General features: G+C 52.1%; 8 protein-coding genes across 8 annotated transcripts; 3 read left to right on the top strand and 5 right to left on the bottom strand.

Annotated features, from left to right (window-relative positions):
* Nucleotides 1-302: 302 nt before the first annotated feature.
* Z519_01755 (uncharacterized protein) lies at nt 303-1,910 on the top strand (the record flags this gene model as incomplete). Its single annotated transcript, XM_016759512.1, has 1 exon — nt 303-1,910. One exon carries the CDS (start codon nt 303-305, stop codon nt 1,908-1,910), a length of 1,608 nt encoding a protein of 535 aa, XP_016624840.1.
* Nucleotides 1,911-2,225: 315 nt separating this feature from the next.
* Nucleotides 2,226-5,456, bottom strand: Z519_01756 (uncharacterized protein; the record flags this gene model as incomplete). The annotated part of the gene is made up of 2 exons (XM_016759513.1): nt 2,226-4,595; nt 4,653-5,456. The coding sequence occupies 2 exons, from the start codon at nt 5,454-5,456 to the stop codon at nt 2,226-2,228; spliced, it is 3,174 nt and encodes a 1,057-aa protein (XP_016624841.1).
* A 756-nt stretch (nt 5,457-6,212) lies between these two features.
* Nucleotides 6,213-6,851, bottom strand: Z519_01757 (uncharacterized protein; the record flags this gene model as incomplete). Its single annotated transcript, XM_016759514.1, has 3 exons — nt 6,213-6,265; nt 6,347-6,419; nt 6,471-6,851. The coding sequence occupies 3 exons, from the start codon at nt 6,849-6,851 to the stop codon at nt 6,213-6,215; spliced, it is 507 nt and encodes a 168-aa protein (XP_016624842.1).
* Nucleotides 6,852-7,483: 632 nt separating this feature from the next.
* On the bottom strand, nt 7,484-9,761 carry Z519_01758 (uncharacterized protein; the record flags this gene model as incomplete). Its single annotated transcript, XM_016759515.1, has 4 exons — nt 7,484-8,287; nt 8,345-8,487; nt 8,537-9,244; nt 9,293-9,761. The coding sequence occupies 4 exons, from the start codon at nt 9,759-9,761 to the stop codon at nt 7,484-7,486; spliced, it is 2,124 nt and encodes a 707-aa protein (XP_016624843.1).
* Nucleotides 9,762-15,273: 5,512 nt separating this feature from the next.
* On the top strand, nt 15,274-16,449 carry Z519_01759 (uncharacterized protein; the record flags this gene model as incomplete). Its single annotated transcript, XM_016759516.1, has 1 exon — nt 15,274-16,449. One exon carries the CDS (start codon nt 15,274-15,276, stop codon nt 16,447-16,449), a length of 1,176 nt encoding a protein of 391 aa, XP_016624844.1.
* A 2,769-nt stretch (nt 16,450-19,218) lies between these two features.
* On the bottom strand, nt 19,219-20,331 carry Z519_01760 (uncharacterized protein; the record flags this gene model as incomplete). The annotated part of the gene is made up of 1 exon (XM_016759517.1): nt 19,219-20,331. The coding sequence occupies one exon, from the start codon at nt 20,329-20,331 to the stop codon at nt 19,219-19,221; it is 1,113 nt and encodes a 370-aa protein (XP_016624845.1).
* A 469-nt stretch (nt 20,332-20,800) lies between these two features.
* Z519_01761 (uncharacterized protein) lies at nt 20,801-23,477 on the top strand (the record flags this gene model as incomplete). Its single annotated transcript, XM_016759518.1, has 2 exons — nt 20,801-20,976; nt 21,032-23,477. The coding sequence occupies 2 exons, from the start codon at nt 20,801-20,803 to the stop codon at nt 23,475-23,477; spliced, it is 2,622 nt and encodes an 873-aa protein (XP_016624846.1).
* A 1,005-nt stretch (nt 23,478-24,482) lies between these two features.
* Nucleotides 24,483-26,156, bottom strand: Z519_01762 (uncharacterized protein; the record flags this gene model as incomplete). Its single annotated transcript, XM_016759519.1, has 1 exon — nt 24,483-26,156. One exon carries the CDS (start codon nt 26,154-26,156, stop codon nt 24,483-24,485), a length of 1,674 nt encoding a protein of 557 aa, XP_016624847.1.
* Nucleotides 26,157-26,875: the final 719 nt, after the last annotated feature.

Here is a 26,875-nt window from a genome sequence, read left to right on the forward strand (position 1 = left end):
GCGTGATGATGAACCTGGTTTCTTCCCATTTCTTCCGGGCAAGTAGTAATCGGGTGGTGGTGGTGGTGTTGTACACCGCGAAGTGGGAAAATGACGTCGCCCTTAATTATTATCAAGACGTCTCGACGCGTCCCAATTGGGACGCGTCGATCTAACTCGAGGCCCAACGCAGTATGCGGCGTCAGCATAATTGACCAGCTAATGGTTGACACCCGCTATTAACTTAGTCATCTCTGTTACCGTCAACCGGCATCGTTCTATCTCTCTGTGACGGGAACAAACTAAGACCACGAGCAACCCTCATGTCCGCATCCTCACAACCCCACACCTTTCCTCCCGTCGCGGTCTCGTCGACTTTTCCGCAACAGAGTCTCCGCTTGCTCGAGCTGCCACCGGAGCTGCTAGATCTGGTCGAGACACAGGTCAAGAGCCCGAGCAAGAGGAGGAAGCTGTGGTTCAAATCTCCCGTGGCGGCGAATACCGGTCCGACAAAGGGAGAACAACAACGGCTTACGGGATTCAGCAGAGGTCCCAATTCTCAGGTTACAACGGCCAGTGGAGGTGGCTTGGAAGAAGCGGGGGGAGAGGGATTCCTCCACCTCTGCACCGACGACAAAATCTGGGCTGTCAAGCAAGTCAGCACGAGTAACAGCGTCTATGTCACTCAGACATGCTACAGGCCTCATGAACCACCTCTGCTGGGCCATGGGGAAAAAGACCGCGACAGAGATGGAGACACGTCTATGACCGGGGCAGAAGAAGCCCAAGCGATTAGCAACGGAGCCATCTCGCATGATGTAGACGAGTTAACTGTGGCTGATGGCAGGAGAGGTGGAATCACGACGAAGGCACAGGTGAAAAATGTTCTCGAGTTAATCGAGGTCGAACCGGATGGACGAGAGGTTGAGAGGAGGATTCTTGATATGATTCCCGTATACCATGACACGGACGATGATGCTGACCTCCTTGATCAGGACGGTCTAGGCAATGGACGCAGTCTTCACGGACTGGAATCGGTGTCATTAAAGGATGTGCTTGACAACATCCCTGCCCCGAAAAGGCTTATCCAGGATACGATGAGGAAGTGGTTCATCTTCGCCCTTCCACAGCTGACGACACAAAAGAGCGAAAGGCCAAGGGAAGCAGTATACATCCCCACCACGACGCTGCTTTTACGGCATTGGAGAGAATTCCTGCAACAATGCACCATATCAGGTATCAACATCGAGAAGAATGACGGTGTTCTGCGAGGGAAAGACCTCCGTGCTATGCTCGATGAATTGAAAGAAGCTGAAGCGACAGACGAAGGACGCTCTTTAGCTCTGAATGTCACAGTGGCTATCTTACGCCGGTTCACGCATGCGGTGGAAGATGGCAGCGACACCGTGCACCGCGATCTTCCCACACTGCTCGATCCAAATCTGAGTCTGGATTCGGTAGACGAGGAGCACCCGCCCAGCGCAAGACTGAAATTCAACCCTAATCTCAGCCGAGAGCTCGTCGGACGCTGGCTCCTGTTGTCACACGCGCGGAAACAGGCTTCTTCGCTTCCGGACTCTTTAGAGTCGCATGGTCAAGGGAGAATCATCCGCCTCGACAATTTCGTTAACGAGTGGGCGCAGCTCCTCCCAGATTCGTGGGCAGTCCAATGCGATGTCCCTCGTCTGATCTCATCGATCCATGGCGTAGACGTGATCAAAGACGGAGAAGGGGTCGAGGTCCTAACATTCGCTTCGGGCCACCCTGCTTCGGAGGCAGCGGGTGCTTCTTCGTCACATCTTCCTTTTTTCGCCGCCGGTGGCGATGGTGGTGTTGGCCTCTCAAAAGACGCGCAGAGCCAGAATCAGAAAAAGAGGAAATGGCACGAGAAATTCGGCGCCCAGAGGTCCGCTCCTGCAGTGAGAAAGTGATGGGGAAAAGAGACCGCTGTAAGCTCCTTGGCCTGTGCCTGGACGTAATGGTCTATCCATGCATCGTGCCGTCCGCCTACCTTGCCAGCCGGCCATCTCAGTCAGACACTTAAGTAGCCAGCAGAGAGGGGACAGAACACATCAAATAAGCGATTGAGCAATCGATCCACCGTTCGCTTCGGTTTCATTGAGTAGGTGCCGAGAAGGCAAGCGCAATTAAATACATGGGCAATTCCAAGACTCCTCACTCAGACCTCGCTCGAGTTTCCATCGTGTGTTCTACCTGTGTTCCTCACCGTCAAGGCAGAAGAAACTTCAAGCAACCAACTCTCTCAACTTCCCCTTCTCCTCCTCAGTCAGCTGTTCAAACAGCGCCGCGAAGCCGTCCCGTCCAGCCTCGTTCTTGAACCACTGCAACAAGTACTCGGCCGTCTCTTCGTCCCGCGCTCTCGACCCCGTGGGACTGAGTCCTTCGTCGCCCGCAGCGTCGCCACCGCCGCCGCCGATGAGGGACATCAGCTCGTTTCGGACGCTCGCGCTGGCCAGATCAAGGGCCCCAGCCGATCCGACGTCCTCCCACTCGTCTGCGTCTTCGGCTTCTTCGTCTTCTTCGTCCAGAGCGTCCGCAGCCGCTTGAGCGGCGGCAAGGCTAGGAAACCTCGAGGTAGCAGCGTTAGCGAGCTCGTCGACCATGATTTTCAGAATCTTTAGGTCCGCCGGGACCTGCGTCCATCGATCGGGGTTTAGCTTCGCCTGTGATCTCGTCTTGATGCGTCCGCCCGGTTGAGCGTCCACGATCAAATCCCCCTTGACGCTCACGGCGTGGACTCTGGGATCGCGCAATGCGAATATCTTTGACAACGCCACCACATTCTGTCTCACCTCGTCAAACCCGGCGAAGTGCACAGAATTCTCAAGCCACTTTGTCAAGACCACGCTCAGCCCGTTCGTGCCGTTGATGTTCACCTCACTCAGAAAATCGAGAACTTCCTTGGGAGCCGCGAGAGAGAGGCCCACGAAAACCATGCAAAGGCTCTGAATGAACTGGATTCTCTCCGCAGTTGCAAGACGGACAGCCACTGCGCGGAGCAAGTCCATCAGAAATGGCCCCAGTTTATCGGCTCCAAACTTTGTGACCAGAGATGACGCAAGCCCGCCGACTTCTTGGCCCGCATTCTCGTCTACGTCTGGGGAGTTGAGCAGGCGGTTTATGATTGTCAATGTCACCTCGATCGAGGACTTCCCCTGAGAGTCAGTCCAGGACAGGAACTGTTGCGTGCCCTTTGATAGCATGTGGTTGAGCGCCAAGGTGGCTGGGCGCACCAGTTCAGGCTCAACAGCTTCCATTAGCACACGTTGTAACTTTGGCATTACAGCTTGCACGAAGCCAGAAGGTAGGGGGTCGGAACCGAATTCGGCGAGTGCAGAGACGAGTTCAGCGGCCAGATTCGTTAATGCGGATTCTTGGGTCATACTGGCAATGTCGAAAGCGCCTGTGAGAGACGGAATGGTTCTTGCACATAGTCGCACGTACGGTTCCTGTCCTGAAGAGGACACCGACGAGACGATTCCCTCGAATGCCTCTGTGAGGAGAGTGAAGAGTTGGAAATTTGACGCGCCGTCCGATGCCAACGTGAAGAACAAGTCGATTGCGTTGTTTCCTTCAGCGGTGATCGTAGATGTGTCCAGCATGATAGCGTCGCGAAGGAGTTGGATTAACGCCGCTTTGACGTCGTCGGCATCTTCGAGATCGTCGCGAAGGTCGTGCGAGGAGATAAATTCACCCACCACGTTGATAACTGCATTTTGCATTGGCCGTGTAATGCTCTGAGGGAGTGCGTCGAGGTATTCATGCAAAATGCTCAGACACGCGACTTTGACCACGTCAGATTCGTCCATAGATGAGGCAGTTACAGCATTGGTGAATGAAATGGCGCCAGCCTCGACGAACTGATCGCCGGTAGCCACCTTGAAGAAACATCCCAGGGCCATTTGTCCAGCCGCACGCATGAAGTGATTGGGGTGTTGAAGTGTCCCCGAGAGTCCTTCCAGTACTGCTGAAGATGTTTGAGGACTGAGCTTTCCAGAGATTTCGTCGACGTCTTTCAGGCATTGGTTGAGGATATAGACAAGTGCTTCGCGTTCTTTCCACCCTGATGTCTGGCTCGGGAGGTTATGCCGCTTGAAATGCAGCATAGCCACGATGGGAATTTGTTTCAACCATTCTCCTAAACTTCGCACCGCCACTTCCGCACATGCTGCTCGGGGTGTGTAATTTGCTGTAAGTGACGTTGCTTCGCAGAGATACAAGTTGGCGTCGTATTCCCATAGTGCTTCCTCCTCCTTTGGGATCCTGGCATACAGGACCAATACGCGAATCAATTCTTGCAGCCAAGGGACAGTATGCTGTGCGTCACCGAGTTGCTGCATTTGGGCTGTGAGCTCTTTACGGACTGGAGGAGCTCTGATTGTGACTTGCAAGAAATCGAGCTCTTCAAGAATCAACGCGTCCAAGCTGCAAGATAGATTGTCGCTGTCGACAAGTTTGCCTTCGGCGGTGCCGTCAATGAAGAGTTCAGCATAAACCGGCGCAACTCTTGATAATTCTTCCCAAATAGTTTGGAACAGGGCCATCGCATGCGGGGAGAGAGCCTGCACATAGACTTGTCGGAGTTTGTCGAGCGTCTGGTATTGGGTTAGCCTTTAACATCTCCTTCCTCATAGGTTTGGTGAGCAGTGTACCTTGACGACCTGAACTTTCAGCGCTACAAGGCCCCGGAAGGACGCATCTTCAGGTTTCACAGAAGGGGGCAGCGGCTGCTTCAGTGTTTCCATAAAAAAGGGCATCCAAGCCTTCAACGACTCATTCAGGAACACCTTCACCGCAGCTCCATGATCAGCCATCACCATCTCCAGCATCTCGAAGCAAGCCCTGAAAACATTGAGAGTCATCGCCCTCACTATTAAGCTCCGGGCGCTGTCAACAGCAACATGCTGTAAGGCATTGACCAGATCCCGTGCAATGAAGAAGAACTGTTCTTCCGTCAAGCCCTCATCAATCAGTTCGGAGAGAACGCGCAAAGCCCCATGGATTGGCGCATCGTCTGTTGAAGAATTTAGGATTGTGAGTAGTGAGGGTAAAAGCGAAGGCCACGCATCTGGAAAGTCGACACTGGCGATTTTGCTCGCTACACCCGCAGCGAGTGCCTGGATGGCTGCATCTTGAGGTACTTGATCGCCCCCAAGCGTGCAGATGGTGAAGACTCGGTCACGGACCCCCGATTTGGCTTCGTCGTTGAGGTATACGTTTCCTGTGAATGTCTCGTCGAACTGTCGTGACCACGTGGCAGAGACATAGTTCTTCAGAGCTGTCAATGCGGCCTTGCGGGAGCTAGGCTCTACGTCATTGTGTGAAGCAATGGTCAGGAGAGCGAAAGGAAAGTCTTGCTGAGGGTAGAGACTAAGGAGACCTTGCTCGGCATCTCTAATGACGGTCGTGTCTGGTCGCGTCGTTGCTTGGAGCAGATGGAGCACCTGTTGCTCCATTGTCGCTAGCACGAGGCTGAGGCTGGTGACAGGGTCACAGCGGGAGGCGGGCTTGTCGTCTAGCCCAGGAAGCGTCTGCCTTCACGAATGGCTAGGAGGCCTGACAGAATCCTCACAAAATCAATCACCAGGAATATGAAGAAATTTAGACCCAACCGTTGATGAGAGAAGACTTCAACAAATGCTGCAGGACGCGAACGGGTTGAATGAGTTGAATGGGTCGAAACAGGTAAACACTTTGAAACCGCCAAGACCACATGGGTGCCCTTTGTCTGATTGGCTGCCTTGCGGTCCAAGGTCTCAGCCTGATCAATGCTCTACAGATAGAAGTACAACATGGTGAATGGCCATATATGATACATAGGGCCAGCGGCGAACAACAAGAGTCTCTTTCCAATTCCGCCGCCAACTAGGTATAGTCTGGGGACTCGCTAGGGGCCCACTGTCGGCAAGCACAAATATCAACATATACCTCGTCCCGTACAATATTTCTCGATCCGAACTCTGCGAGAGCCAGTAACCTCACGGCGGCTCGGTGGTAGTGAATTTTCCAAGTCTGTTGCTTAATCATTAGAATCTCTCTATGGGAGTAGGGCAGATGTGACCTACTAAGTGGCGTTGTATCGAGAGCAAGATCAGAACCAGAACGGCGTAGAGGGGGAAACTTCAACAATCTCAGTGACTTCAACTGCGTAATTGAGTATATCGGAAGCATCGAGACAAAGGAACGGGCCTGCTGTTCAAGTTTGAAGCTCCTTAATCCGGGAAGCGTGACTGAATCTGAGCAGTGGTGAACATGGCAGCGCGAACTGCCTTAGTAGTAGTCATTCCGTGGCTCTGAGTGAAGCATCACCCCACAGGATAGTCGATCGATGGAAGCGCCCCCATACATTTGCAGGCACGGATGGCTGGTCCTCTGAACTTGTGCCGGAAAACCTTTTCGCCAATATCGATGACGGCGTGCTATGTCCTGGGTCAGCAGGCAGGTCTTCGGGCAGGTGATTTGGGCCATACAATCGTCTCTTGAGTTGTCGATTGTATCATATACTGACAACACAACAGTACTTCAAACGACTTCCGAGAGTCAAGGCATAGCCAGGTAAGCCGAGGAGAAGTCCTGTACAAGTTGAACAGAGCCAGGTTAATCATGAATTCGTCCGCCGTCGCACTCTGCAGGTATGTTTCATCATGATACTTGCACCAGGCGTCGATGTTGCGCAGCTCCAGTGTCCTCAAGCTGTGGAACTGGTCCAGTTCTAGGGGCTTCTTGGAAAACTCTCGGACATCCCAGATCACGATATGAGGGATTGCTGAGATTAGGCTCGGTGGCAGCCGCATCACATCTTTGGGCGACCCGCAGATCCGAAGAGTTGTCGAGGACAAGAGGTACGGCATGGCCTCAAATCGAACCAAGAGACAGGTGGTCACGATCTGCCATGGAAAGGCGCACGAACAGATGGAAGATTGGCACCGCAAACAGTCTGAACGACCACCATGCGCCGACAAATGCGCGGCATCAAAGAGACGTCGATATATTTCAATACGGATCTCTGGCGGTAGATCTAGCAGACGACATGGTCTGGCTTTTGATTCACGGTCCGTCATTTCGTCGAAACTTCTCGTCAGGATTCTTTTCTTCAGAGATAGAGTGAGAAAGGTCCTCGGAAAGAAGAGGAATTCATATTTCAGTCTGGTGGTGTCAGGGAGAACAGGTCAAACAGTGCAAATATACCAAGCAAAAAAATAAGAATAAAAATAAAAATTAAGACTTTGATAAGGCTGTGGTTCCAGCGGCTCCTATCAACCTTCCAATCGACACAAAGCTGTCTCTCGAACCGTGACAATCACAAAGGCGCGTGTACAGCTGGCACAAGGAATGGCGTGTAAAGATTATGTATTGCCGGCGTTCATTGCCCATCAATGCGCCCGATAATATAGGAGTTCTTGGGTGGGAATGATATGAAAAAGTACAGTCCTCCTCCGCCTCCTCGATCCTCTGAGGTCCTCCACTTTGGTAAGAGAGGGACTTATTCTGCAACCGGCATGCTCTCCAACTGGTCGACCAGACTGCGCCAGTTGCTGGCCTGCAATTCTGCATACTTGACCCGCTCTTGACTCCAGTCTTGATGCATACGGCTGATGGCATAGATGGTCGTCTGGAATGTCACAATCTCATCCCTCACGCATTCCTTTATAAAGATGCCGCGAGCATGTTGCTGTACAATGCTCTCCTTATCAGACATGATGCTGCTTTCCACTTTCTCAATTTCTCCTGGCTTCACTTGTCCCGGTGGCTTCTGTCGTAATTGTTGCAACTTATTTTCGGATGCTTCGATGCGTCGCTCCAGTTGAGGTATGTTGTCCCTGGCATACCGATCTCGTCGATCAAACAAATCACGCATAGACACAAAATTATCGCGGATCGATTTGAGATCCTCAAGCACTCCTGTATCCCAAGCTTTGGCCTCGTCCTCGAGTAATGTCTGGGTAGTAGCAAGGTGTTTGGCTGTCGACTTGATGCCTTCATTCAGGAGCGGCACATCATTCGGATCAATTGCATACGTATCGTTGCTGCATTCGGTGAGATGAGACAGCGCATTCGAGAACTTCAAACTGTCCAGAGCAAGTCCTTCGTTCCGCTTTACCAATCGTTCCATCCAAACACAGAGACTAATGTAGACCTCTGCCGAGCGGCGCACGCCTTGTCGTACTTGATCGAAAAGTTCGGGAAGATTAGACGGCAGGCTGTCCTCCAGACTGGGCGGTAAAGCCTTGCCGGTGAATTCTTCTTGGACAGAGATAGTAGCCTGTTTTCGCCAAACCGCAAGCTCCTGAGAACAGTGTCAGCTATTCGTCCTCGTAACAGCGTATGAGATGATGACTCATACTGTTGGCACCGTCAGGAACATCACCACAAGGGTCTCCTGACTCAAGACTGGATGTTGAACAAGGGAGTTCGAAAATCGAATCAGTCCTCGTCTGCGTTTCTCGAGAAAGACCGCGGCATCTGCCGTGAGATGAGCCCCGTTCACTAGAAATTCGATTCAGCCAGAATCTCTGCTAGAGCACGGAATTCTTACCTTGGACCCGTTTGGGAGGCAGTAGCGGGAGACGCCTGAAAGGATATCGTTTTTGCAAGCAGTCGAGCAACCAAACAAAATCGCTGTATCGCCTCACAACACTGCTGCCTCTCCGAGTTGTCTTGACTTCGTAATTGCGATGTTGAAACATAAACATTCCCTCCTTTTCCGGCAGTGTTGTGATGGTGACTGTTTCGCCGGTCCCTGGTGGTAGACTGATACTTTGTGACACCGCATTTCGTGGCTCTTGATCTTGCCGATTTGATTGCTGGTTATCTCCCGGGTCTCCGAACCCTCCACCGAGAGTAGGTTGTTCTGAGAAGCCTCCCGAACTGCCGTTGTAGCTGTTCCACCCAGTACCTGCACTTTCGGATGAACGCTCATTTGTTGGACTCCCATTACTACTGCCATGGCTCGCTCCTGTCGTGAAGGCACTTGTTGTTCTTGCAATGCCATTGGGAATGCTCTTAGCACCATCGTCAGAGGCGCCGCCGACAGGCATGGCGTGAGCGGCGGTGGAGGGAGGCGGCAGTCTGTGGTTGGACGGACTAGCCCATGGATCTGACGTTGGATCGTTTCCAAATGAGTCTTCTCGAGGTTTTTGTGGTCTGACTGGGGTGGCTTTGGCTGCTGGAGGAGAGGGGGCGTGCGGCCGGGCGCTGCTTGCCCGTAATTGATCCAAGTATCCAATTCTGGGTTCGGGCAATTCTGGAGAATGTCAGTATTGCGCTGATGCTCGGGGCCTCGTAGACTCACTTCGCCTCCTTTCATCTACGCCATCAAGGGTGATATCTTCACCCTCCTGACCCAATCCGACTAAAGCGAGCAAAACGTTGAACTCGCTCCTGCCGACCCCATTGGCACTTTCCTGGCCACTCGGGATCACAAAATTCAAGATCTTTGTTTGTTCCTGCTCACTGAGATTGCTGCTCTGTAGAAGGCGCCTAATGCCTGCCAAACCAATGCCCACTCCCGTCCCCTCGTTCGCATGCAGCACGGCATCATATGCATCGACATAGCTCTCGGGCACGTCCGTGGCCGGGAGAAGATTCTTGACTAGATTCTGCCGCGCTGACTTTTTGGGAGTAGGCATTGACCATGGCGAGTCGCCTCCATCGTCGGCAAAGAGAGATGATGTGGATGTTTTGTGCACCGGCTCGTCGCCAAACAGAGATTTGGAGTTTAGTGGCGCATTTTCAGTGGGCGAGGAACCGAACAGGGACATGATGACGAGTCGATAACTTCGGAGCAAGGGCAGAGGCTGGCTACATAAACTGCGGCTTGGACATTGAGCTGAGATATGTTGGCGAGGACTGCGCGCAACCAAACTGGGCAGACTGGGCTCGTCGATCCGTGGCGCAAGTGCTATCGCAATCAATGACTTCAAGTTGGAGATCCGGATGGAGCTGCGGCGACAGCCTTGGCACTGGCAGCCATATTAGCGGAGCTCTACGGAGTACTATTGTCCCGTTCGTGCAATCATAGGTCATACCCTCGGTATGTACCAATCTCGCGAGACAGCAAACACATTGAGGGCGGATCAATTCAGCAGACAATAGGCACCGAGTTGAGGATTGTGTCGGTATGAACAGGAAGGTAATAAAATAACACACGAGAGCACTTGTCAAGCGGGCACTGGAATGCTTCACGCCATAGCGTTGCCTGCAGCAGTTAAGTCTCAAGCCCCTGAAGAGCATAGAATAGTCTCTGAAGATCAGAACTTGATGGAATTATAAGAAGATGAAAAGGATTGACCATTCTCCTCAACTTTAGATGGCGAGAGACCTATCTAAATAGCTTTACTAGCCTGTGTGGATATCGTAAAGAGCAAAGCATTGCCGGAAACATGCACCCTTATAAACAACAACTAAATAGTCAATGAGGTATGTTGAGGCACTCTGCTCCATCTGAACTGCACTACGCAGTACAGAACTATAATATTGGCTATCCCTCCCATATTGTTGGTGGACACGAACCTAATACGCATGGCCATCATGATAACATCGTAGAGGCGGACGATTTCATGTCGAACTTCTCTCTCTTAAGAGACAAGGCACTTCGCATCCGAAAGACGCGGGTAAAGGATGCGCCGATGTCCTTTATTTCTACTTGTGTTGGAATATGATCGATAAGCGGTCTGGAGGAGCTCGGTGCACAGCCTTGTGAAATGCGGCATGATGCTGCGAGTCCTGGCAAAGTACCCATTAAATTGTCTAAGCTTGGTAAGGGCATTAATTCAACCAACGTTTTCCAGGGCCAGAACGCGAAACTCCCGGAACGGGCCGACGTGTCGTCGCCCAAATCTGGAAGTGCTGGGCTCGGAGCACGGTTGGCCTTCCCAAACGTAAGAGAAGCCCCAAAATTGAGTTATATTATGCGTCCTCGGTACTCTAATCAGTCTTATCACGATGTTTGGTCAGCCGTGGAGCGGCATATTCCAGATCGTTCTCTGGCCCTGGCCTGAAAGACTGCTGGAGCGACCGGTGACAGTTGCAAGGTGAAGATCTGAGCCCACAAGGCTGAAGAATTTTGTTCTTTCTCGGTCTGGTGGTCCCTGACAGTGATGTCTTCAAGGCCCCCTAGCCATATCATGCGCAGCATGAATTACACTTGCAGCTTTCAGAACACCCGCTAATTGACCCCCAATCGCAAAGGCTGTTGAACAAAGTACACATTATGCTTTGAAATGAACGCAAGGATAGAGAAGAGCGGTTGTTGACTCTTTCCTCCTCTAGTTGTATACCTCTCGTATTGCGAGGCTTAGTTGGCTGTTTTCCGGCCTTGGTGGCTGGTGGCTTGCAAGCTATTCATCTCCAGCGTTCGCCGACCTCCGGCTCTCGCAAACGGTACGGTGCGGAACCGGGACGAGGCGACGCGCCAGAAACGGTACTTAGTTTCTTGCCAGATCGGCGAGATTAGCCTAGCCGTGCTGGATGACTTGGACTACCTAGAACTCAAGTTCTGATAAGTTGGTCCGGAGGGAATTGTCGTGATCTTCAGCGCATATGTACGTATCACCACATAATTCTCTCGCTGATCTGCAAGATCAAAGTGCTCTTCTGTCGAGCTACAAGGTTGGAATATGTACGTATAATAGAGACAGGGATCTTCTCAATGTGGCACGGGATATTGTTCGGTTCGTGGGTATGTAAATGCGTAGCCAGAATAGATTAGTGGGCTTGTTTTTTGGGAGGGGGAGGGGGGAGTCTCGGAGAAGTGAAACTCTTCGCCTGCAGCTAAGCATGAATGAAGTGAAATACTGGTGGTGGCGTAAAGTCAAGACGACCTGAACTGGTTTAAGTTTGACTTTTGCAGGGTAGTGGGTTGAGAAGGACAGGGGCCGTTTAGTAGTAGGTGCAATAGGTGTACCTACATGAGTAGGTAGTTAGGTAAGTACTTCCTCCGTACTCCTTGCGGCCATGGCAAGTTCTGGCTCGAAGACGATGGGCGCCCGAAAGGGACTGATACCTGTCCTCCGTATTTTGTATCTTGGTCGAGAACCAAACATTCTTGAAGATCCCCATAATCGTCAGGCACAGACGTAGACAGTAACCCCGCCGGAAAGAGCAGCGCCAATGGACTTTGACTCCGCTCGATGAAGATCATCAAACCAAGGTGGGCGGTAATGTCAGACATCGTTGACTCGACGTGCATATTTGACTGGGGAGAGGGCGATGGGCGTTGTGAGAGGTGCGCGACAGCACAAAGTAACGGAGTAGTTGTAGGGCTTGTGGCTTGAGATCCTCCCTAGACGAGGCTTGCACCGGCGTGTTTGATGATCATCTGGAAGCATGCTCGTCGGCAGGGGCTCTCGGCGACTTCCCAGCAGCCCTGTGGATAGAGCCTAGGCGCCACACTCTGCGTCAAACTGTTCAGGGAGTCTTTCCAGGTCGAGGGATCCTGGGGGAATTGAAGATACCAGCGGCAATCATGTCCATCGCTTTAAGAACAAGGGACTTCAGATGCAAGCGAGTCTCCGTCATAAGTCCTGGGTACATGGTATGACTCGAAAGCTGAAATTGTTGCAGTTCCATTTTCGCTCACTTCCAGAAACTAGTTGGACTTCATCTCCGAACTGTCCAAGGTGACCCCTGGGAAACTCATTCTCTTGCGAAGAAGACTCTTCCGGTAGACTTCAGACTGGTCTGCTGCGTAACTCAATTCTCAGGCGTTGACCATGGAAATACTGATATAGAGTCATATAATCGAGCTATGTTCTAGTTTCACAAAACCTAAGCCCGGACAAGTTGAGCAAAAACGCAGATGTTCGAATGATGCTAGTCAGAACGATGAACCGGCGTTTACGGGGCTGTCAATTGCGGCGTTGTGCGAAGCCTAGCGGCCGTCTCGGCCACCACCAGCCGCTATGATCTGCACACTGAAGAACCATCGTTAATGGGATGCTTCATCTATTGACCACTTGCCAAAGCGTGATTGGATGCCCTGGGATGCTGATGATCAGATGGCATTAGGGATGAAGAAGAAGCTGTTAAAGAGTCGAGAGAGTCGGTGAGACAAACAATGAGTCAGGTGGGCATGATCTCCGAAGTAGATGTCTTCCGCATGTCAGAGAGCGTTCAATTCCTGTTCTGTGACACCTGCTGCGGTCCAAAAGACGGAATGGTCAGGTATTCCGGAGTGCTGGAACCAATTGTTCAGAAGCAGCCTCGACGGGTGCACACATTTCACAGTTACTATAGGTAGGTGCATCTGCGTCCCAAGATGACGTTTTTGCTCCGGTGTATGTACCATTGGTTCCTGACTGATCGACCCTGCAAGTCGAACAGCTTGTTCAGTCAGGCGGGACATGTGTTGGCGCCTGGAGATGGTTCTGTCTGTGATTGCTGCAAGTGTCGGTCCATCACGACTCTTGGTGGGCAGTTTGCTGTTGTCTTTGCGACTCGCCTGCAGACCAAGATCCGGTACCGCAACGGCAGACTGTAGCAGCCCAAGGGACCTGGTTGGTACTTCTTTCGGCCGCAAGACGCATTTGACCCAGGGCCAAGTAAACGACGAATGGTGGATCAATGGCTCCCTGGCTATGATCGGACGAGCCCCCCCTCGTTTTGATTTCCTATCCGAACTTTGCTGGGGGTCTCCGCTGTCACAAGAGTGCATGAGCGGGATGCAACAAGCAGGGAGAGTTGTCCATTTTCGACAGCCCCCACGATGTGCGTTCCATCTTGAATCTGAGCATCCCCGAAGCCGAAGGTTTTGGTTGCATAGCCTCTTGCCACAGGATACTGGCCCTGATTGAGAAGAATCTTGGTTCTCAAAGATGCTTTCCCACGGCGTCAACTATGGAGACACGCATAACCCTTGGGTGTGAGGCAAGCTTCCGCCTGGATGCAGAGACCAATTCAGGACAAGCTGCGAGACGGTCCGAACGGGAGGTGGGAGGAGGCACGGAGTAGATGGTGGAGCAATATCGAGGTCGAGCACAGTTGACTCGACTCGAGTCGTTTCCCTGCTCGAGATGGGCTACGTGCGTGCTCAACCGTGCTTGGTAAGGCCAGCTTGGAGCCGCTGGGCGATTGCGAAAGTGGCCAGCGTGAGAGCCAGGCGCGGTGGGGAAGAGAAATGAGAACTTGACCGAGATAGGTTATTCAGACGCGTGACTGATCATCACCATTGAGTCGACGCACTCTGGATGAAGCCATTCTAGCCTGAGGAGTGACGGAGAAAGACGGTGGTCCGTTGGTTGGCATCACCAGCCCAAATCAAAAAATTCACTAGGTTACTTTAGGCAGTAACTGATATGGTGGGTAAGGATCCGGGGCACCCTCGACCATCTGGTTTAGGCTTCTCGGGCACCAGGATCCTCGCCGTGGTGCCTCTTCTCTCGCCAGGGCCCTAGGGTGTCCCCCCTCGAGAGTGGCACAAACAGTACCTCCTAGACTGAACGGACGGTGCCACCAGGCCGCTAGGGATTTAGGTGACTTCCACTCAGAGTCCAGAAGGCTGCTGCGGCCTCAGGCTGCGTCTGACCTGTTTTTCGCGCTTTTCAAGCCTAACTCCCCATATTTTTGCACCTGTTGGACTGCCCAGGACCGCCAAAGCGTGCCCCAGGCACTTCTTGTACAGGCACCTAGCGAGCCGCCTGTTGATCTCACTATTGCGACTGCTTAATCTGGTCTAGTCGGCGTCGTTGCTGCAAGTGTACTTGTTATGATTGTTGATGATCCTGTGCGGAATGAACCCTGGTGCACAGACGCTTGACGCTTGACGCTTGCCTCCGGAAAAAGCTTCTGCTCCATCATCTCCATCAGCCACGTTGCGTTACAATATTGCTCGCATCTGACACCGCATTTTCTCCTCGAGTCCGTACTACTTCCACTCGCCAACTGCCACTCTCCCGAATACTACCACCGAAAACCCCCTCGAGTCCGCACCCGCCGCCCTCTTTCTGTCGCATTGGCCTTTTCGTCCCCTTCCTCGTTCTTCCCGATATCTATACCGTCCCGTCCAGCTGTCGAGCTTGAATCTTGGGACTCGTGTGTGGTACTTCGACCTTACCTGCAACCTCCTGCGATCATCGAAGCTCTGTCCTGCGGGCCGGCTATTTCGACAACCCCCAAGTACCTACACATCGCATCAAACGCCTCGTTTCCCTCCACTGTCTGCGTCCTCTTGTCAGTGCAATACCACCTCGCACGACTTGGGGCCACCGAAACAATGTCTTAACCTGTTCGACCCTTTTGGACGCCAATCTACTCTCTTCTACTGTTGTGGTCGTCATGGCCCAAGCTATGGATGCCCATTCGAGCTTCGTCTATCTTGTTGACAATCTTCCTACCTGGAGAGCCTGCATTGACTCATTGTCTGTCCACGCTGCTGAAAAACATGCCGAGTTCGCTGCAGAGTATTCTCGGCTAGTGAACCAAGCCAGACCAAAACGAAGGAAGACTCCCTCGATTTCCTCGATTCATACTCGAGACCAGGAACAAGGCGATGACCAGGACCACACAGTCCAGAGTGCTGATGGCTTGTCTTCACCCGAACCCAGGCATATCAATCCTCTAGAGGCCGGGAACAGGTATCTGTACGCACAGGTACGGAGGAAAAGAAAGCAAGGCCCTTCCATCCGCTCCGGCGCTTCTGGGCCTCAGAAGTTTAGGAATAAACATCACGTTGTTGTCTATTACGATGGATATCTACAAGAACAGCTCGACACTATGGTGAAGCAGATCGGAATTGGTCGGAATAACCTGCGGAAAGGCAAGACTGCTCTTGCGGCTGCCAGAGGATTTCGACTGCCCACGTTAACTGCACGCAGCAGCCATGGTATCTCCATGTTGGACGACATCAGAAGTTCTATGATATCTCGAAGTACCTCCGCCTTACTAGCAGGCAAAACCCGGGCTACTTCTCAGAATCCGTCCGCCTCTAACGAAGAAGTGAGCTTTCTTCAGGTGGACAAAGAGCTAGAGCAGATCCAAACACTGTGTGAGACGGCCGCTCACCAATTCCTCCGAGACGGTGACTGCAAGACTGAACTTGACTCTATGCTGCAGAAGTTTGACTCGCTCCTTGTCCAGGCTAGTGCGACTGCAGAGACTCTAAAGAAAGTTCAAGAGGAGAGCCAAGAAGCTTCCCAAGCGGATGACTTTGGCTCAGACATCAATCATGGATGCGGTGATTCAGACGGCACTCTGTCAACTAAACCTTCGCTCGATCGCCTACCCACCCCCAAAATTGGGCTTGCAAGAGATCCGAGTCCTCTTGCGGTCGGCAAATCTTTGGGGGGTGTGAAACCACATGGGTTTTACAGCGCCCCCGGTATTCCATCTGATGACCATCCAGCCGGTCTGGCGAGCGACACTATTGAGGTTGACGATACTAGTGACCAAGGTTCCATCGTGGTTGACATTTCTCAGTATCGTCTCACGAACCCCCGACGAGTGAGGCTGTGATCAATCTTGTTGCTGGTGGGAGACCTTTTCTGTAATTAAAAAAGAATTTCCTGTGTTATCTATTTATTTGTCGGCTTTGTCTTGCGTTCCAGCGTGTTTTGTCTTACCTTGAGAATGTGGGGAGCAATTGAGTGGGAATTGTGTTGGGCTGGTTTCTTGCGGCATCTGGCGGGAGGTGAGCGACCAAATCGACAAGGGCGGGTGCAAGCGGAGGAAATTTGGCTTATCTGGTTACTACTTTTCAACAAATGACTCCCTGGCCATCAATACGATGACGAGCAGGGAAGTCAGGGGGCATTTCATGTGGCTGCGGTGGACATGAAGTGGTGATGCAACTTCGAACCGCAACGGGCTTGAACGGGTCACGAAGGGCTAGAGCCACAGTGGTTCAGCTTGTGAATAGCCTCGTGGCCGCAGGGCTTGCCGACATGAACACACAACAGTTTGACCGGATTCTGGTCGTGCAGACAACCCTGCCGATCAAAAAGGACATTATGGTAAGAGACGGAAAGGATGTGATGGCATGGAAGAAATTGTAACGGCCGCTTTGGGATGAATGGCGGCATGGGTTAATGGTTCCTCGATATTCCAGATCGAGGTTGGAACCGGAGGGTGTATACTTCGTGGAACCGCTGCGCCCAGGGATGGGACGAGGGTATTGTGGGTTGATACTGTTTTGGGTCTGGAATGCATCCGCCCGCTATATCTATATCTATATCGTCTCTGAACAGTTTCTCGTGAGATGACCGACCGTGAACAGAACGGGGAGGAATGGAGCATGATCTCCATTGACACATACGTCTGCCGTGGACTTACTATTGACGGCCTTGGATTTGAGCATTCCCCTTTCTAGATACGTCAGTTCCTTAGGCCACCTGAAGCTTTCGATTCAATATGCTAAAAACAAGGTTCACAGAGACTCTGGGGTACATGTTCCTAGCACCCAGAATATTGAGGAGAAACTTTCCGCTAGCCGATGTTCGAAGGGGGTCTAACAGTGTCCTCGCGGCATCGGTGTCCTGAGTCTTGACCTCTATGAGAGCCTGAACAATGGGATGCAGACGGGCAACGATGCAGCCAAGGAGGCTCACCCCCATCCAGGATTACGAGCTACAAGGGGTTTCCTATTCAAGTCACAGGCATGCCAAAATGTCGTATCGCTGCCTCTGTCTCTCCGTCTTGTTTCTCGTTTTGGGGCCGGCAGGGAATGGAGGTTACCGTGGTATGGTCCGGAACCTTCCGACACTGAGCTGAGACTTTAACCGAGTTCGAATCCGTGCGGAAATCCAGGTCGCTTCCGCACCTGGAGGTGTGGTGGGAGGTTCCGAGATCCGACATTGGGAGGAACTATCATTCCATACGAGGTATGTACTAAGTACAAGGGCAGGTCTCTAATATGAAGGCTCCGCCTGAGTGGGTTGCCGGAAAAGGAGCGATTCGGTGCTGATGACAAGGAAGGGATAGCTAGGGGGGTTGTATCCATCATGGGGCCTGACTCGACGACAGAGGACTCGTAAGTATGAAGGAAGTGTCAAAGGAGTATCAGAAGTGGAAGCGAAAATGATTTGCCGCAGCCAATTTGTCCAGCCTACGACAGGACGGAGAAGGAACTCGTACCCCTCGTATGTATGTATTCTACTAGCCTTGATCTTTGCCGCGGCACCTATGTCCCTACCTACCTAAGTAGCCGGCACACCACTAGAGAGAGGGCTGGCACAGACAAGTCCCCAAATCCTTTCCCGGCCCCCAAAACACGGGGCCCCTTTGCACGGATGGATCTGGGATAATGCGTAGGATCGAGGTAAAGAGCAAAGAGCAAAGAAACAAGGAAAAAGAGAGAACTTAAAAAGCCACCCTACCAGCGTCAGCATGGCGCTCTAGTGCCCCCAAGGTCAACTGTCTTAGGTAGAGAGACAAGGAGTAAAACCGAGTATGGGGTACGTAGATCGCTCAGCTGGAAAGATGGGAGGGGGTGGTACATAGGTACATATGTGTAGCGTATTACGGAGTACGAAGTTCCCGGAGTAGTGGTGGATGAGGCATTGCGAGTACATATGGAGTACCAAAGTATTCCTTGCCTTAGACCTGCGAGCGATGACGGGAAGTTCCTCCCGTCAGGAGGCGGAAAGGAAAGAGCGGAAAGAGTAATTGATCAAGGAGGATCAAGGTTCTCTCAGGATCAACGAACGGGCTTGTACGTACTGGGTATCTCATAGAATCTCGATGCTCTCCCCCTCGTACCTATGTCGGATGCCGGAAGGGGTTGTCATTTGTCTATTATCCTTGGTCGTCCTATCATGGCACCTGGCTGGATGGAAGTCCTTGCGGCACACTCAATGACTTCGTTTAGACTCATTCGATGCCCGAGATGCTTTCGGGTTCCCCATGGGGGCAGCGATGCATTAGTACTTTGAGTCTGAGCTCGATCGGATTACATACATCGTCAAGCCTAGGGGTGGAGAGAGGGAGGCTCTCTCCCATTCCACCACGCCAGTTCAGCTCACAGCCTTCACATATCATCTCGTCTCAAGTCGTCCTATCATAAAACTGTCGTCACCATAATCCTGTCTGGGCCTGGATGGCCGCTGCCCCCTTGCATTCGCCACAACTCAGAGCATCAGCCTACCCGTGGGTGGTGTAGGCCTGCAGATTTCAGAAAGGTCTCGACTGGCACGTCGCCTGGCTGTATGACGGTTTGGACTGTCCCAAACTTCAGTCGGTACCGCCGTCCAACTCTTCCTGCAACATGTCATTTGACGGTGCCGTTTCTCAACCACCGTTGCTCGCTGTCGACACTTTTGTAGTCGTAGGGGCCGTCTGGTGAGCTGCCTTTTGCCTGGCCTCCTGAACCACTCCCCAGAATAGTTTTTGCTTGACTTCATTTGCTAACAGTCCCGCAATTTCCTCCGTTGCTATCTTATTGCCGCCTCGAACAATCTGCTCCAGGGTACCATCCCGTATAACCTTGAAATTCTTGTCTCCCGGTCCAACCAGCTCTTGGCCTCGTCGGCCCATACTTGCCCCGGTCCTCTGTTTGGTCGCCGCCGCCTTTATCTTGACTGCGTGGTCGGCGATCTGCTTATTTGTGTAGTCGCGATTGGTGAACAAGGGAGACTGCGAGAGCGTTGATGTCCAATACTTGTTCCACAAGAGACCGAGTAGATGGGTATCGAGGGTGGATTTGTAGTGAGTGACCTCGAGTGGATAGTAAGAATTGGCATGGACACCAAAGTCTTGTATCTTATCCTGAGGAATTGCTTGATACTCGTCGCTGTCGTCTGTAAATTGTTTGTCCTTCGGCTGGTGACCCTCGGGGTATGTCCTGAATGCTCCAATTTCGACTTTGCCGGCGGAGACGGTCCGATCTGGGTCAATCACCACTGCAACAAAGGGGTCGTTGGCCATCTGATGTATTTTTTGAGTATGAACATCTATGCCTGAGAGCCAGCAACCATAACCCGGATGAGAATGATACCACCCCACGGCGTTTTCCAGTTGACCTCCACCTTCTCTGGATGCGATGCCAAAGTTGACCATGTATTCATCAGCATCCGCGTGCGCATTGACTCGTGTTTCTGTACCCTCGACCGGAAGGCGAAAAGCATCTGTTATGACGATAGATCGACCGGAGACGTAGCCAATCATTAGGCCCATGATTTCGAGACTGCCACCGGAGCGAGCGTGGGTCGTCATTTTGAGGAGGGCCAGGGCAGATATGCGGACGTGAGTGAAATAATTGGGATCTTTCTTCCATGGGGCGGCGTCTTGCAAGGTTCTGTAGGCGGCGGGGTCTGGGAGGTTATAGAGGGCATTTTCGAATGGGTCGATGGTGATGACATTGTTTTCGGCCTCCCAGTTGCGCAAGGCTGAGAGGGTCGACATGGCGGTGGAGCAATCAAAAGAGGTGACAGTCGAGACACTGGATGGAAGCTCGAATATGATCCGATCGAGGCGCGAGCGATGGATAAAGCGAAGCTGTGCCTGCGATACTAGAAGTTGCAGGCAGGTGTTTGAATTGTTCGAAGTGAAACAATTCTGCCGCTGCGCCTCGGAGAATTACTAGGGAACTGGAAGGCGGTGAAGGACGGAGCGCGCCTCGCCTGCCGTTGCTCTGTCAACAATCGCGCATCAACACAACCAGATCTTTCATGATGATGGCATTGTCCACACTTGTCCACACCTCCAACCTGATTCGGTAGCACGCCACGGCCATCTGTTGACCATTCTTCCGTTCTCCATAGTGCGAGCTTCTTCGTATTCTTCGAGAGCGTCGATGCAAGCATTTGGTTGATTTTATCAGAATCGAGAACGATCCATCAGAGCTGCTCGGCCACGAGCCTGAGTCGCAAGCATGCCTCCGTCCATGGACACCAGCTACCTCACCACCCAAGTCAACACAATCATCGGGCAACTGCACGCTATATTCGACGAGATAGGTGTTCCTCGGAATGAACGCGAATCAAGAGAAACAGAGCTCTTTGCAGCTCTGTCCGAGGCTCTGCACAACCAGCTCCGTCTGGTCAATTCGTATGAAGGAACTTCCAGTGTTGCACAGTCCAAAATGTACTGACATTATCGTCAGCGAGAAGAATGCAATGACCGAAGAGGCTCAGAACATCATCAAGACTATCAAACAGATGGAACAGTCGCTCGAAGACGAAAAGGACAGAGGCTACGACCTGGACACTAACGCCCTGCGAGTCACATATCCCCTGATCGACTGTCTACGCGACCTCAAAGAGAAATACAATGTTGTCAGTAGATTACACAGAGAGCGTTTCGAACAAGTCAAGAAACTTGTGCAAGCTCTCGAATCATACTCTTCGCATCTCGAATCATCCTTTGTGAAGATCAGACTGCCCCCTACCTCTTCCAACAGCTGTCCTCCCAACTTCGACCTCTCTCCCTCCTACGTCACAACACTTGATGAAGAATTTACCAGGGTATATGACGAATATAACAAAAGAGTTGCAGTTGTGCAACAAACCGCAGAAGAAATTGTCAGACTGTGGTCTGAACTGGGCATCCCCCAAGCACAGACGGACTCTCTGATTGTCCGACATTATCGGGACTCGCCTGAGCAGCTAGGTCTACACCAGGCCGACCTTGATCGGCTAAAGAGCCGTCGCGACAAACTCCTCGACGAGAAGAAGAGCCGGGAGAAGCGGCTAGGCGAGATGAAGAAAAACATCGAGTCTTTGTGGGACCGCCTTGGAATCGAAGCACCAGATCGCAAAGCATTCCTGGCTGCCAACCGAGGCTGCGGACTAAGAACTATCAATGAGTTCGAGGACGAACTTGCGAGACTCAATGAATTGAAGAGACAAAATCTGCATTTGTTCGTCGAGGATGCTCGCGTCAGACTGCAAGAACTTTGGGATTCATTGTACTTTTCCGAAGAAGAGATGCTCGATTTCACCCCAGCTTTCTCGGACGTCTACAGCGACGCTCTGCTCTCGGCCCACGAAGCAGAAATTGAGAGGCTCATGACGCTAAGAGAGCAACGCGCACCTATCCTAGCTATAGTCGAGAAATACAGGTCTCTGATAGCCGACCGAGAAGCTCTGGCGGCGTCTGCCAATGACGCTTCACGGCTCATGCTGAAACCTCAGAAAGGAGAGAAACGTGACCCTGGCAAGTTGCTGAGAGAAGAGAAGATGAGGAAGAGGATTGCGAAGGAGCTGCCAAAGGTCATAGCTGAATTGACCAAGGTTCTAGAGAAGTACGAGGACGAATACGGTCGGCCGTTCTTGGTTCAGGGTGAGCGAATGCTGGATGAGATCGAAGAAGCTGAAGTCAAAGCACCGCCACCTCGATCAAAGACGCCAAATGGTCTGCCTCCAAGATCTAAGACTCCCGCACCGGCAACAGCTTCAAAACCAGTTTCCACTGCTGCAAAAACTGCGCCTCCAGCCAGACCAGCCAGTGTGATGAAAGGACCCCCGCCTCGGTCAGCAGCGGCGAAGACTCCCACAACCAGCAGGCCTGGCACAATCAGACAACAAGCGGCACCAACTTCGGTTTCCACAACCGCAGTACCCTCGTCTCAATCTAAGTCTCCCTCCAAGATACCAGCTCGCGTCCCGCTCGCAAATCTGAAGAACTCGCCAGAACGCCGTGCCATTCCTCAACCAGTCTCTCATAACGCGCAACCAGAACCACAACCAAACTATTCCCAGAATGCCAGAACTATGGGACCACCACGAGCACCTCCACCGAAGATGAGGGACCTGTTTGTCCCACCTCCAGAATCCACTCAAGCTCCAGCCATGACTTCTCATCCTCCACCGCCTCCCTCGAATAGACCAGCAAGCACCATTTCTTCTGGTTCCAGTGATAGCAGTCGCTATGTGCGACCAATGAGCCCTGAAGACGTGTATGACGATCGCGAGAGAATGTCATACATGTCGGCCTCGCTCCTGAATCGTGACCGACAACAGCACACCCAGTACGCCGCTCTACCATCTCATCAAGCTGATCCATTCTATCATTCTCGCCTCCCCCATCAACATCAACATCAGCCTTCCCATTCTTCGTCGAATTCCATACATAACCACAGTCAGAGCATAAGACATAACCCTTCAGCGCCACCTTCAACCATCGTCTCTCGCCAAACCTCGAACACCTCATCGAACATGACTACTGGCACTACAGCCAGCGGCAGCGAGAACTGGGAAACATATTCCGACGGCTCAGATATGGAACCCGAGCGAGATATCCGGGACATTTACTACTCCTCGAAAGCCCATACCCACAACTACATGGCTAATGCATTGGGAACGAGCTACAATGCGAACGGGCAGAAGAGACCGACTATGGCAGCTGGCGCTGCTAGTGGAGGGGCTCCTGCTGCAGGGCAGATGGCGCCGCCACCGGCGAAAAATCATCATACCGGATATCAGACCTCGCAGTACCGACATGCACAGGAGAGATTCAGGGAGATGTCAGATGAGAATGCACATTCCGGCGCCGTGAGGGTTGAGGGCAGTGATGCTGCTTGGAGCACCGAACTCGAAGAGTCATATTAGAGGGCAATAGTTTGGGCAACCAACCTTTGGGTGGACATGTACTTGTGAGAGAAAGACTCGGCTGTCTCTGCGTTCTGTGTTAATAGTGGTTCAAAATCCCGGCATTATCGGCTGTTGGTTGACATGGCAAACAAGAATTTGGCACAAGGTTTCGGGAAATTCAATCTTTGTTTGGCGCCATAACAGAGGGACGGATGGAGGAAGGAAGGGGAGGGAATTGTTCAAGAGACCAAGACAATGCTATGTACCGGCTCCGTTCACGTTCTTTCATTCATTCTTCTTCCGTTCCCCTATCCGTCCATCCGTCCGTCCACGCAAGGAAGGATGTTGTCACAACTCCATACACACCTCGTATATAGGGGAAGGCGAAAGTTCAATGCCACCGTGAGCAAGGACGGACGTATATTCACTAACTCCGTATACAACCCAAGTTACCTCGCAACCAATCTGTGGCGTGTGATGGAATGCAATGAAGCTCTAATGGAGATGTTGGCTAAGACAAGCAAGATCTTTTCAAGGAACGTTTCCGGCTCTCGTTTCCGCGGGTTGTCGGATTGAGACTAAGATCCGACCTGCTTAAAACTCGCTTTTTACATATAACGATAGCCTCTATTACATCAAACCATCTTGACAGTGTGCTCAAACTATTCCGATCTGGTCATCTAAGCTTTCATGAGACCCGACGGGGTGATATCGCTCAGTAATCTATTATTCCATATCATTCTTTTTAATACATGGTATCGTGTACTCCATGTGGACATCTTGTATCATAGGCATAAACTCGTTTCAAAAACCCCATCGTGTCAGGGTCAAAGCGCCGATACCTTCAGCGTAACGTTGACTGCTCCTCCCAAACATGAACAAAAGCTCTTGACCCCGTATATGCACGGATGCTTTTTCTCATGAGCCCATTATTTTCAATTTGGGGAACCGTGCTTCCATGTCGGGGTGGAGTGCGTCAACAGGTCGAACGGGATTGGATGTGGCTGTAAACCCGGGGGTCTTTCAGGGCGGAGCTGGCAATTCAACTGAGGTTCCCACATTCTGGCGATCTTCCAGTGCTGGGTCTGAACCGAACACTTCGTTCCAGTACTTCTGGGTCCGCTCGCAGATTCCTTGCTTGCCTTTCCATGCGCCAAACTGGTGCTCATACTCGCAAGCAGTGCCTTTGATTTCTTCCCAGAACCTGCGCTCCACATCGAACCCGAACACCTCCATGGCACGAGCTTCGTCCATCCAACAACGGACCTTGGTCCCATTGGAGTCCTGAGTCGGTCCTCCGGCGCCGGTTACTCGGCCTGAAAAATCTGTCATTTCATGGCCGAATATGGTGGCTGGATCAAACTTGGGAAAGTTGGCATGGATAAAGAATGGTTTGACGTCGCTAGCTTGGATATCGAAGTGGCTGTCCTTGCCCGTGTCAACATCTTGAACTCGCTCGTGGGGAGGTCCATGGGCCATTGTAAATGTATAATCAGCGATAGCGTCGTGCTGAACCATAGCACTACCAAGGTAATTGCCAGATGTGTCGTGTCGACCAAGAGCCATGACGCGTTGGTGGACAGCGTAGAAAGGCTCTTTGAGGGCAGTGGCAGCCCAAGCAAACGTCTCTTTGTCACCCTGACCGGGGGCGCCTTGAGAGAATAGGGGATAGTAGTAAGTAGGCCCATAGTAGTTGTAATATGCGGCGAGCATAATTGACAGATGGTGTTTCACTTTGGAATACATGACTTCACCTGATTCGACGGCAGCTCGCTCATTTAACGCGGGGATCCTGTCGATTTTGGCAATTTCGAAATAATACGGAGATTCAGAGGCGTACCAGAAATCCGGCCAGACAATCAATCCGTTACTCTTGAACGGTTCCTCTTGGAACAAGGATAGAGGATTGTGTATAGGAAAGGCGTCAGAATCAAGCAAAAGGACTTCTTCAAATGAAGAGAAAAGGATAGCCATGATTTTAAACTGAAATCGATCGATCGACACGCCCGTGTTGGCAGTATGAAAGATGTCGGAAAAGAGAAGGCATTTGGCGTTGAGGGCAGGTAGGACAACATTGCAGATCTGCTCGTCCCATTCAGACGGGTCGGCAACAAAAACCTCGACTGGTAACTCAGACTCGGCTCTTCGTAACATGCGGATCGAGATGACCAGGACAGGGAGCTGGCTGAAGCCTCCGGTCATGACAATGCCACGGGTACCCGGTTCATATGGTATCTTGGGAGGAGTGCTTTTCAAATCATTGATAAAGTTCGAATGGGCCTCACGCATGCGCTTAATGTCGGCGGTGTCCATGTACAGGATATCAGGTCGAGGGTGATTGTGTGTGGGATCGAAGCCAATATCGAGCTTCTGGGGCACGACAAGGTCGGGAGGATTCCGGCAATTGGGATCATTGTTCAGGATGATCAGATAGAGATCTCGCCAGAACGCAGCCTGGCTGTCGAGGAGGGGATTTTTGATCTTGGCTGGCGGTTTCGCCTCGCCGTCTGATTGAGGCACAGGCACAGATTCGGGGACAGATTCAGGGCGAGCGACCGGCGGCGGTTCAGCAGGTTCATGGTGAATTCGAGTTTGAAGGAAGAGGAGGAAGAGAAACAGGGTGAGGAGGGCCGCAATCAGCCCGGACTTTCGACGATACATTGGCCCCGCGAGCTTTCTCGAGGGCCGCAGAATCATGATGTTGACCGGGTCATCGAAGGTCCCATGGCCAGAACAGGGGCGGTCGAGAGAGAAGACACGGGCGACACAGACGATAGTACCTCGTATGAGGGACAGAGGACACAAGCAGACAATTTGCCAGAGGACAACGGAGACACTTTGGGATGCGGTGAGTCGAGTGCTGAGGTTGGAATTTGGGAGTTGGTTGACCCCAAATATGGAAGCCACGACCAAAGCATGTGAATGGCTGGGAAACACGGCAGGGAGTGGCCAGCGAAGGAGCGAAGCCGCCTAGGAGAAGGGGGAACTTGTAAGGGGAACAGGCATTGGGGGGAGGGGGGGCAAACCTTGGAACTGGAGGCATAGCGGGATGCCCATTGGGGGGGGGGGGGGGGGGGGGGGGGGCGCCAGGGGGGCCATGATACTTGTCGCAGCTGCTGTACCGTGTATACCGCAGCAGCGTGCCCACAGTACGGAGCAGCTATGGAGACCTGGAGATTGTGAGGGAAAGAATTCGAGTAGAATGCAGGTCAGGGTTGCCCCCGTCGTCCCTGGGCTGATATATGTACTCGGGATGCGAGGTAACTAACTCCTCGTCGGTAGCGAGGGTAGCTAATGATTTAAAAGCAAGAGAGCGGTCGCCCAAGCCACTCTAGGCATGATTGGTGAATACTTAAGTATCCCTACCACTGCAAGAGCATCAACCGAGACCTAGGCGCCATTTTATCCCGTTTCTT

Source organism: Cladophialophora bantiana (genome assembly GCF_000835475.1).
Source record: "Cladophialophora bantiana CBS 173.52 unplaced genomic scaffold supercont1.2, whole genome shotgun sequence".
NCBI lineage: Eukaryota > Fungi > Ascomycota > Eurotiomycetes > Chaetothyriales > Herpotrichiellaceae > Cladophialophora > Cladophialophora bantiana.